At 37.1% G+C, this 12,744-nt stretch overlaps 1 protein-coding gene across 1 annotated transcript in view; it reads left to right on the top strand.

Annotated features, from left to right (window-relative positions):
- Window positions 1-12,744, top strand: part of kcnn3 (potassium intermediate/small conductance calcium-activated channel, subfamily N, member 3) — a 267,632-nt gene that overhangs the window by 180,036 nt on the left and 74,852 nt on the right. Inside the window, 1 exon segment of the mRNA XM_062029641.1 lies at window positions 6,358-6,499. Coding sequence (XP_061885625.1) covers window positions 6,358-6,499 — 142 coding nt within the window.

Here is a 12,744-nt window from a genome sequence, read left to right on the forward strand (position 1 = left end):
CACACTATGCTATTTTTTACAATTTATTTTGACATGCTTTGTCACTGAGGTCCCACTATTGTGCATTGCAGTGGTTTCACCAAGTACCACCTCAGAAAAAACTTGTCTCTCCGACAATTAAAATACAGTAGCGTAGTAGGCCTAAGTCAGGGGTGTCCAAACTTTTTCCACTGAGGGCCACACACGGAAAAATTTAAGCATGCGGGGGCCATTTTGATATTTTTCATTTTCAAACCATAAGAAAATATATAGATTTTATTTATTTTTTAACCTTTAGGACTCCCGGGGACCAATCAAGGGTCAAGGGTCTCAGTCATTAAAATGTTAAAAATAAGTCAAATTATTATTTATTTTTTTTACAGTATCTCTATATCAACTTCAGGTTGATATCAAGTAAAAAAAAAAAACAGGTTTTATGCCTTTTCTGTCAAAGACAACTTATAGTAAAACTGAAATATGCAGTATTTAGTAATTAGAGCCCTAAAAGATCAATAATGCAGGACACCATTGATTTTAATTCTTTAATATTTTTGAGTAATCAGAGTGAAAAGTTAAATAAAATCCCACTAAATATATTTGGCATCCAAAAGGTCCCCCACTCATAAAGTGATACATTTTTATTAGTTGTTTTTTTTACTTTTCACACTTAAATTACAAGATCAACTTCAGATATATCTTGTCGATTTTACGTTTGAACTATTATTTTGTTTGTTTTATGCTCTTTTGTCAAATAAAACTTTGATGTTTTTATATGGCAACCACACAATATATGCAATATTTTTTCCACATAAAACATTTTAAAGTGAAATTTTTGAAGTAATAATTAATTGTAACATAGATTTTTTTTAAATTTTTTTTTATTTTTTCTCGAGCAATGGCAAAAAAAAATAAAAAAAATAAACAAAGACTAAATTTAAAAAAAACAACCTGCATGGCAGCTTTGTGTCAACATTGCAACTTTTTCTCGTTAGATTTCACCTCATTCTACTGTTTTAAAATGTTTTTTTTAATTTTTGCAATACTATCAATTTTGCAATTTTTGCAGAGTGTGTGGGGGGCCGGTAAACGATTAGCTGCGGGCCGCAAATGGCCCCCGGGCCGCACTTTGGACACCTCTGGCCTAAGTAGTCATTAAAAACAAGGCAGAGGTTTTATTTACCTAGTATATTTAATATTTCTGGCCACTATAAGATTACACACAATTTGAACAGTAACACTGTGTTTGGACATAGGAAAACAAAACACTGTACTTTAATGAAGTGGTTCTTTGGGCGTACAATTTGAATGAAGGCGCCATGTGGAAGTCGCTTCCTAGCAGCTCCACTGTAGACACGGCACCAGAGCCAAGCGTGCGGGTTTAACAAAGTTGTAATGTTTGTCACAAGATTTTCAAAAAATTTCTACTCCTCTGCTCCCGGCCGCTTACTGTTAAAGACAACAGATGATTAGATTGACACGTACCACCTGTGAAATCTAATCACCTGCCAGCTGTGTCTCGCCGTCAGCACATGCCCCAACCCCTGCCCGCTGGTGCTAGTCTTAAGTACCATGGACAGCGGCGGTGACTTTTCCTCCTACAAGCAGCGCTGACTACACTTTCCCTCCACACGCCATTTTTTTTAGTGTTTATTTAGCTGACTTCGAGTTAACTTTTATCCCGCATATTAAAAACGTCACATAGTTTTTTATCATGTTAAGAACATAGCCAGAGTACGCCCGTTTCTCTCTCAGGCCAACACGGAGGTGCTATCGCATGCTTTAATTCCCTGTCGTTTAGACCAGTGTTTTTCAACCACTGTGCCGCGGCACACTAGTGTGCCGTGAGATACAGTCTGGTGTGCCGTGGGAGATTATGTAATTTCACCTATTTGGGTTAAAAATATTTTTTGCCAACAAGTAATTATAATCTGCAAATGATGTGTTGTTGTTGAGAGTCGGTGTTGTCGGTGTAATACTCTTCCATATCAGTAGGTGGCAGCCGGTAGTTAATGGCTTTGTAGATGTCGAGAACACGTTGTGTGAGACGACAAGGGTTTGTCGTCGTATCTAACGCTTAAACCAAAAATGAACAAAAGGTGAGTGCCCCTAAGAAAAGGCATTGAAGTTTAGGGAAGGCTATGCAGAAGGAAACTAAAACCTAACTGTCTACAAAGTAAACAAAAACGGAATGCTGGACGACAGCAAAGACTTACTGTGGAGCAAAGACGGCGTCCACAAAGTACATCCGAACATGACATGACAATCAACAATGTTCCCACAAAGAAGGATAGCAACAAGTTTACTTTTCAGGTGGAATTCTTTCCCATTCTTGCTTGATGTTCAACAGTCCGGGGGTCTCCATTGTGGTATTTTAGGCTTCATAATGCGCCACACATTTTTAATGGGACACAGGTCTGGACTACAGGCAGGCCAGTATAGTACCTGCACTCTTTTACTATGAAGCCACGCTGTTGTAACACGTGGCTTGGCATTGTCTTGCTGAAATAAGCAGGGGCGTCCATGGTAACGTTGCTTGGATGGCAACATATGTTGCTCCAAAACCTGTATGTACCTTTCAGCATTAATGGTGCCTTCACAGATGTGTAAGTTACCCATGCCTTGGGCACTAATACACCCCCATACCATCACAAATGCTGGCTTTTCAACTTTGCGCCTAGAACAATCCGGATGGTTCTTTTCCTCTTTGGTCCGGAGGACACAACATCCACAGTTTCCAAAAACAATTTGAAATGTGGACTCGTCAGACCACAGAACACTTTTCCACTTTGCATCAGTCCATCTTAGATGAGCTCGCGCCCAGCGAAGCTGGCGGCGTTTCTGGGTGTTGTTGATAATTGACTTTTGCTTTGCATAGTAGAGTTTTTACTTGCACTTACAGATGTAGCGACCAACTGTAGTTACTGACAGTGGGTTTCTAAAGTGTTCCTGAGCCCATTTGGTGATATCCTTTACACACTATCGCTTCTTGATACAGTACCGCCTGAGGGATCGAAGGTCCGTAATATCATCGCATACGTGCAGTGATTTCTCCAGATTCTCTGATCCTGTTGATGATATTGCAGACCGTAGATGCAATAGCTGGTTGAGAAATGTTGTTCTTAAACTGTTGGACAATTTGCTCCCACATTTGTACACAAAGTGGTGACCCTCGCCCCATCCTTGTTTGTGAATGACTGAGCGTTTCACGGAAGCTGCTTTTATACCCAAGCATGGCACCCACCTGTTCCCAATTAGCCTGTTCACCTGTGGGATGTTCCAAAATAAGTGTTCGATGAGCATTCCTCAACTTTTGCAGCCATCAAATTCCGAATGAGCTAATATTTGCAAAAAAAATAACAAAGTTGACCAGTTCGAACATTAAGTATCTTGACTTTGCAGTCTATTCAATTGAATATGAGTTTAAAAGGATTTGCAAATCATTGTATTCTGTTTTTATTTACCATTTACACAACAATAAAGCCAACTTTAATGGTTTTGCACTGCAAAAACTGAAATCTAAGTAAGATGAAATATCTCAAATAAGGGTGATATTTGCTTATTTTCTGTCTGATAAGATAATTATTCTCACTAAGCAGATTTTATGTTAGAGTGTTTTACTTGTTTTAAGTGTTTTGGTCCTAAATGATCTCAGTAAGATATTACAGCTTGTGGCTGAGATTTGATGACCTATATTGAGTAAAACATGCTTGAAACTAGAATATCAACTGTTGCAAAGCTGTGTCATCAACACTCACAAGTATAAAACTACTTTTTTAAAGTAATAATTTCTTACTTCAAGCATGAAAATAAAAAATCATAATGCCGAGCGCATATCATTATGTCAAGATAATGGCACTAGCATTTACTTAGTTTAAGAATATTTTACAACATATTGAGCAAAAAGGTCTCTTGTTTTTTTCCTACCAAGAAAAGTGCACTTGTTATTAGTGAGAATATACTTATTTTAAGGTATTTTTGGGTTCATTGAGGTTAGCTAATTTTACTTGTTTTGGAAAGTCTTGACAAGCCGAATTTTCTTGTTCTATTGGCAGATAATTTTGCTTAGTTCAAGTAAAATACCCCTAATTTTTGTATTTTTTTTCTTCTTTTTGAACACTGTCTTTTTGCAGTGTATTCAGGTCTTTTTTCATACAAAAGACGCACCGGATTATAAGGCGCTAAAAAGGGGTCATATTATGATTTTTTTTCTAAATGTAAAACACTTCCTTGTGGTCTACATAACATGTAATGGTGGTTCTTTGGTCAAAATGTTGCATAGATGATGTTTTACAGATCATCTTCAAGCCGATTTCTGACAGTCGCTTCCGGATGCGCCGTTTTGTGGGCGGTCTTATTTACCTGGCTCACCTTCGACAGCGTCTTCTCCCCGTCACCTTTGTTGTAGCCGTGTGGCTTGCTAATCAAGCAGACTTTTTCAGAACCAATAATTCATACTTTGGGGGGAAATTTTGATCCAGAACTTTATATTTTTGAGCCCGAACATAAAGAGGATGAGGAATACGTTTTCGAAGCAGAGTGCTAAACGGATGCAGCTTTATTGTGAAACTATAGCATCAGCAGCATTGCTCGGTGCTAATCATACACACCGTAATGAACCATAATAAAACACTTACTGTACAATGTCCACTCTCGCTGGGATGCCGACCAACGGGACGCTCACATATTCTCGTTTAGATGAAGATTTGGAAAGTCTTGACAAGCCGAATTTTTTTGTTCTACACTGCAAAAACTGAAATCTAAGTAAGATTAAATATCTCAAATAAGGGTGATATTTGCTTATTTTCTGTCTGATAAGATAATTCTTCTCACTAAGCAGATTTTATGTTAGGGTGTTTTACTTGTTTTAAGTGCTTTGGTCCTAAATGATCTCAGTAAGATATTACAGCTTGTTGCTGTGATTTGATGACCTATATTGAGTAAAACATGCTTGAAACTAGAATATCAACAAAGCTGTGTCATCAACACTCACAAGTATAAAACTACTTTTTTAAAGTAATAATGTCTTATTTCATGCATGAAAAATCAATAATCAATATCAATAATTCATAAAATAGATTTTGATTCCTTATCATTTTTTTAAACAATGACTGTTTAAAAAAAAAAAAAAAATCCCACTGAAATGTTTGGCTATCCAAAAGGAACTTGTTCAGAAAAGTGTTAAAAATAAATCATACAATATATATATATTTTTCCTTTCAACACTTAGATCTGAATTAAGGTCTATTTGTCGATTATAAGTTTTTATTTTTTAAATGTTTTTTTAATTAGTTTTTAAGGCATTTTTTTTCATTAATCGTTAAGTTTTTTTTTTTTATTGCAAACACAAAATATGCAACATTTTCCCCAAAAAATATTTCCAAGTGGAATATTTATTATTTAGTGTTTGGAACCTTTAATAAATCAATAATTCATAACAGTATTGATTTTAATTAATTATTATTTTTGAGCAATGACAGTTTAAAAAAAAAAATCATGACTTTGACACAATTGTGTCTCATAATTAAAACAGATGACAGCCAAATGGACTTTGCTGTTTTATTTTCAATGAAACAATAGAAAACACGTACTCATATAGTAGTACAGTTGGCACAGCACAGTAAACTGACAGTTAATATTTAAACATTTAACATTTCTAACAATTTTGAACAGAAATAGTTCATGCACATTCAGATAAATTCCTCAAAATTACAATTAAAAAATTTTGGCCGGGGGCCGGGCTGTATATATGCGCACTAATTGACTGAAAGAGCACGCACTTGACGCGATGATGTCATGTTATTGATGGAAAAATGCATTTTTAGACAATATGATTTGCCTGAGCGGCTAGGACACCCCGAGAGTAACAAGCGGTTGCCTTGTTGCCTTTCCATTAAGAACAATAAATTAGTTTTTAGTATAAGTTTGCTGGTTTCATGAAATGTAATGCAGAGCGCATATCATTATGTCAAGATAATGGCACTAGCATTTACTTAGTTTAAGAATATTTTTCAACATATTGAGCAAAAAGGTCTCTTGTTTTTTTTCTACCAAGAAAAGTGCACTTGTTATTAGTGAGAATATACTTATTTTAAGGTATTTTTGGGTTCATTGAGGTTAGCTAATTTTACTTGTTTTGGAAAATCTTGACAAGCCAAATTTTCTTGTTCTATTGGCAGATCATTTTGCTTAGTTCAAATAAAATACCCCTCATTTTTGTATTTTTCTTTCTTGTTTTTGAACATCCATCCATCCATCCATCCATCCATCCATCTTGAACACTGACTTTTTGCAGCTTGTACTTTGCACATGTGCTATTATCATTATGACAAGTTTCAGTTTGAAAACTGTCCCACTTTGTGACCCCTTTTAATGGTGCAGGTATCACGATCCCAACGACGTGACCAGCAACTTCCTGGGCGCCATGTGGCTGATCTCCATCACGTTCCTGTCCATCGGCTACGGAGACATGGTCCCTCACACTTACTGTGGCAAAGGCGTGTGTCTGCTCACCGGAATCATGGTCAGTACATCTCTCTCGCCCCCGGCTCCCTTCTCCCCGTTCTCTCTCTCTCTCTCCCTCTGCGCCGTTTTCGCCTCGCTGAAAGGTCAGCGGATTATAGCGGGCGCTCTCTGTGCCATATGGCCACCCTCGTCTGGAATTAGCCGACCCCCGTGTTAGTTTGTGGGCGCGCCAACTAGGAGCCCATTAATGTTCATTAATGCGTGCGTGCATGTCCTCGTTACGTAACGAAGGTGCCACCTTTTCAGTGTCACATCCTCCCACTCTCTTCATTCCACCATTCATCACATGTTCCTTCCCTCCCCGGTGCATCCTCCTCGTCTTCTGCCCAGTCTGTTTTCCACCGAGGGCCGCACACTGGAAAATCAAAGCGTGCGGGGGCCATTTTGCAATTTTTTTCATTTTTCAAAACCAATGCAATACATAGATTTTAAATAGGGATGTCCGATAATGGCTTTTTTGCCGATATCCGATATTCCGATATTGTCCAACTCTTAATTATCCGATACCGATATCAACCGATACCGATATATACAGTCGTGGAATTAACACATTATTATGCCTAATGGTGAAGATAAGGTCCTATTTTAAAAAAATCATTAAATAAAATAAGATAAATGAATTAAAAACATTTTCTTGAATAAAAAAGAAAGTAAAACAATATAAAAGCAGTTACATAGAAACGAGTACTTAATGAAAATGAGTCAAATGACCTGTTAAAGGTTAGTACTATTAGTGGACCAGCAGCACACACAATCATATGTGCTTACGGACTGTATCCCTTGCAGACTGTATTGATTTATATTGAAATATAATGTAGGAACCAGAATATTAATAACAGAAAGAAACAACCCTTTTGTGTGAATGGGGGAGGGAGGTTTTTTGGGTTGGTGTACTAATTGTAAGTGTATCTTGTGTTTATTATGTTGATTTAATTTAAAAAACAAAAACAAAAACAAAACCGATACTGATAATAATAAAAACCGATACCGATATTTTCCGATGTTACATTTTAAAGCATTTATCGGCCGATAATATCGCCAGGCCGATATTATCGGACATTTCTAATTTTTAAATGTTTTTTTTTTTACCTTTCGGGGTCCCCTCAAGTTTGGCCCCGGGGACCCATGATTGTCAGTCATAAAAATGTAAAAAAAAAATAAGTCAAATGTTGCTATTTTTTCCACGCCTGTCAATATAAAGTTTTATTTACTTTATTTTCTCTATGTTATATAAAAAAAATAATAATAATAATAATTACAGATGTCCGAAAATGGCTTTTTTGCCGATATCTGATATTCCGATATTGTCCAACTCTTAATTACCGATTCCGATATCAACCGATACCGATATATATAGTCGTAAAATTAACACATTATTATGCCTAATTTTGTTGTGATGCCCCGCTGGATGCATTAAACAATGTAACAAGGTTTTCCAAAATAAACCAACTCAAGTTATGGAAAAAAGTGCCAACATGGCACTGCCATATTTATACGCTTTGCAACAATGCCGTTCATTTGAAAGTGACTCAGCCTTTGAGGGTTCCATGGAGGTCAGGTGGAGCAAATGGGATTGAAAGGAAATATGTTAGCTGCGATTGCTTCTCTGGAAGGACATGTAGCACACGGTGACTAATGAGCGGCTGTGTGGCGCTAAAGAGACGCCACACAGTGGGTGCGCGCCTCAATTGGGAGTGATGCATTTTTTAATGCGTTACATAATCGTATTAGGCTTCTTGAATGACAGAATGATCCGGCGCTCAAAGTGAAGAGAGAGCTTTCTTAATCAGAATATAACAATAGGATGCAACTTCCCGGTAGAGTTTTTTTATTTTATTTCACTTAACTGAAGCCACTGTGGCGTACTTCTACTGAATTACTGAGTGGGAATTATTGAACATGAGCTGTTGTTGTCAATGGAGGAGCCTTAAGGCTCAGAACTTTAAAGGGGAACTGCACTTTTTTAATGGAATCTTTCATCATTCTTATGTAAGACCTTTTTTCATGCATTCTAAGTTGTAAAATATGGCAAGTACGAGGTGGCTAACAATGCAGTACACAATTCCGCCCCGAAAACCCATAACAATCCAAAACCCGCCATTTTAGTGTTGTCCCAATACCAATATTTTAGTACCGGTAAAAAAAGGTAAAAAAGGTATTTTGACACTTTTTGTTAGTTTTCTAAAAAATGACCATTTAAAAAAAAAAAAAATCCCACTGAAATTCTTGGAGATCAAAAAGGAACCCGTTCAGAAAAGTGTTAAAAATAAATCATACATTTTTTTTTTTTTTACTTTCAACACCTAAATCTCAACTTAAGGTCTATTTGTCGATTATAAGTTTTTATTTTTTTAATGTTTTTTTATTTTGTTTTTAAGGCCTTTTTTTCATTAAACGTTTAGGTTTTTTTTTTTTATTGCGAACACAAAATATGCAATAATTTCCCCAAAAAATATTTCGAAGTGGAATATTTATTATTTAGTATTTGGAACCTTTAATAAATCAATAATTCATAACAACATTGATTTGATTCATTATTATTTTTGAGCAATAACAGTTAAAAAAAAAAAATCCCACAAAAATTCTCAGTTATCCAAAAGGACCCCCACTCATGAAAGTGTTGACAATAAATTGTAATTTTTTTTTAATTTTTTTTTTTACTTTCAACACTTAATTCTCAACTTCAGATGTATCTGTCGATTATAAGTTTTAATTATTTTTATGGTTTTTTTTTTGTTTGTTTTTAATACCTTTTTTGTGATAGAACGTTTAATTTTTGTATTGCAAACACAAAATATGCACTATTTTCCCCCCAAAATATTTTTAATGTGGGATATTTGATATGAAGAAATCTGAGCCTTTAATAATTCAATAATTTTTAACAACATTGATTTTGATTCATTATTTTTTTTTGTAACAATGACTGTTTAAAAAAAAAATCACTTTGAAATTCTCGGCGATCCCAAAGGATCCCTCTAAGTGTTAAAAATAAGTAATATATCATTTTAAATTTTTGCCTATCTTTCATCATTATTATGTAAGAAAAGAACATGTGTGTTTTTCTTTTTTCATGCATTCTAAGTTGTAAAATATGGCAAGTACGAGGTGGCTAACAATGCAGTACACAATTTCGCCCAGAAAACCCATAACAATCCAAAACCCGCCAACAAAAGTCAATTTTAGTGTTGTCCCGATACCAACATTTTAGTACCGGTACCAAAATGTATTTCGATACTTTTCTAAAAAATGACCATTTAAATAAAAAAAATTCCACTGAAATTCTTCGAGATCTAAAAGGAACCCGTTCAGAAAAGTGTTAAAAATAAATCATACAATATATATATATTTTTTAACTTTCAACACCTAAATCTCAACTTAAGGTCTATTTGTCGATTATAAGTTTTTATTTTTTTAAATGTTTTTTAATTTTGTTTTTAAGGCCTTTTTTCATTAAACGTTTAGGTTGGTTTTTTTTATTGCGAACACAAAATATGCAATATTTTCCCCCAAAAAATATTTCCAAGTGAAATTCTCAGCGATCCCAAAGGATCCCTCTCATAAGTGTTCATAAAAAATAATAGATATTTTTTTATTTTTGCCTATCTTTCATCATTCTTATGTAAGACAACGTGTGTTTTTCTTTTTTCATACATTCTAAGTTGTAAAATATGGCAAGTACAAGGTGGCTAACAATGCAGTACACAATTCCGCCCAGAAAACCCATAACAATCCAAAACCCGTCAACAAAAGTCCATTTTAGTGTCGTCCCGATACCAACATTTTAGTACCGGTACCAAAATGTATTTCGATACTTTTCGGTACTTTTAAAAAAAAAATGGCATTATTGGCTTTATTTTAACAAACAATCTTAGGGTACATTAAACATATGTTTCTTATTGCAAGTTTGTCCTTAAATAAAATAGTGAACATAGAAGACAACTTGTCTTTTATTGAGCTTGACACACACTCTTAGTACGACTCCCACACACACTTGTGCCCTGTCGCACACTCTGGCAAAACTCATCAGAGTTCCCAGAGTGGTTTATTTTCTCTGCTCATCAGAGAAGGGGTGATGAGGGCGCGGGTACCAGAGACCGAGGTGAGGCTGGAGTGTACCAGGGAGAAACCGGGCAGGGACTCGAAAGGAAATAAAAAGTTGTGCCGTCGCAGGGTGGGTTAACGGGAAAATAAAAAAGCCTCCCCGGGAAGTCTTGTAATGAGTTTGTACAGTGAAGATTCCTGCAGGCGTAACCATGGCAACACAAGGATTGTACTCCCAAGGCTATGTGAGAGTGAAGCAGGTGTTAGCATGATGATGACCACTTCCACATGACATGCAGCACTTTGACGTAATGTCCCACAGACAAGATTTGCAGAACTACATAGACAGTGAGCTAATAACGATACCTGTGCTGTCCAGTTGATATATTTTAATTTCTTACGAGTCTCATTTGCAAGAATTACCGTATTTTCCGGACTATAAGGCGCTCTTAAAATCCTTTTTTCCCCCTCAAAACTCGACAGTGCGCCTTATAACCCGGTGCGCCTAATGTACGGTATAATTCTGGTTGAGCTCACCCACCTCTAAGCAATTTTATTTGGTACATGGTGTAAGGATAAGTGTGACCAGTAGATGGCGGTCACACATACGAGATAAGTTAAAGTTAAAGTACCAATGATTGTCACACACACACTAGGTGTGGCGAAATTATTCTCTGCATTTGACCCATCACCCTTGATCACCCCCTGGGAGGTGAGGGGAGCAGTGAGCAGCAACGGTGGCCGCGCCCGGGAATCATTTTTGGTGATTCAACCCCCAATTCCAACCCTTGATGCTGAGTGCCTAGCAGGGAGGTAATGGGTCCCATTTTTATAGTCTTTGGTATGACTCGGCCGGGGTTTGAACTCACAACCTACCCATCTCAGGGCGGACACTCTAACTACTAGGTGTAGGCTGCACTATGACGGGTCTCAAGTAAACAACACCAACATTGTATATGTTCCATTGAAAATATAGAACATTACACACGGCGCTGAAAAATCGATCAAAATGTTTTAGTACGACTTTGGTAAGCTATGAAGCCGCACCGCTTGATGGATTGTACTGTGCTTCAACATACCCGTATTATTATGGTGTGTGTATAAGGTATTATCTGGCGTTTTGTTTTGCAATATTATCGAAAAGCAACTTTTCTTACTTTCTGGTACCTGCTGATCTGTATTTGGGATCTGCATAAATCCTGAAAAATTGCGCGTGTCCGCCTTTGTAGTCCGTGCCGACACCTCTTATCTTCTTGTTATGGGACATTCATCCTCCGCTGTTGCCATTTCTTGTCATGATCCGTGGCCCGGATCATGTTTTTGTTATATTCTGTTAGTTTTGGACTCCCCTAGTTCCTGTTTTTGTGCACCCTTGTTTGTTTTTAGTTACCATGGGTGCTTATTGTTTCCACCTGTCTCTGATTGGTGCTCGGGACGCTCAACTGTTTTCCGAGCACTAATCGGAGGGACTATTTAAGCCTGCCTTTGCCGGTCAGTCGGCCTGGCTTCATTGTTTGCTTCATGCAACAAGTTACGTGAGTATTCCTTGTCTTTTGCCTATGCCAAGTGGTAGCCTTAGCTTCGAGTGCGATCCCGCACGTTGTTCCGTCGGCTTGTTTTCTGTTTTGGCACTTGTTCGTGTCAAGACGTGGACTATGGTGGGGTTTGTTTTCCCGGAATGCAAAGGAATTGGATCGGACATGGCGTGAAGGTAAAGACATCTTTAATTTTCCTCAAAAAAGGAACAAACAAAAAGCGCGCACAAGGCGGAGATACAAACTTAGCGTATAAACATAAACTCGCACAAAGGCAGAACTATGGACATAAAACCAAGAAAACACTTACTGTGACGTGAAAAACGCACATGGAACAATGGCATGGAATGAAAGCATGAGTAACATGGGTAATGTCGCCAGGCCGACTGCCTGGCAACTACGAGCTTAAATAATAAAGACATGATTAGTGACAGGTGCGTGAGTCCAAATGCATGACAGGTGACACTAATAAGTTGTCATGGAAACAAAACAAGGGAGTGAAAAAGCAGGAACTAAAAAGAGTCCATAAACCAAACAGAACATAGCCAAACCAAACATGATCAAAAGACATGACAGTTTGAGTTTTTGAGAATAAATCATGTTCCTACCTGCACGTCCTGTCCGGAGTGGTCCGTTTGCATCCCGGGGGAACGAACCTTGCAGCAAG

This window comes from Entelurus aequoreus, linkage group LG20, assembly GCF_033978785.1.
Source record: "Entelurus aequoreus isolate RoL-2023_Sb linkage group LG20, RoL_Eaeq_v1.1, whole genome shotgun sequence".
NCBI classification, from domain to species: Eukaryota; Metazoa; Chordata; class Actinopteri; order Syngnathiformes; family Syngnathidae; genus Entelurus; species Entelurus aequoreus.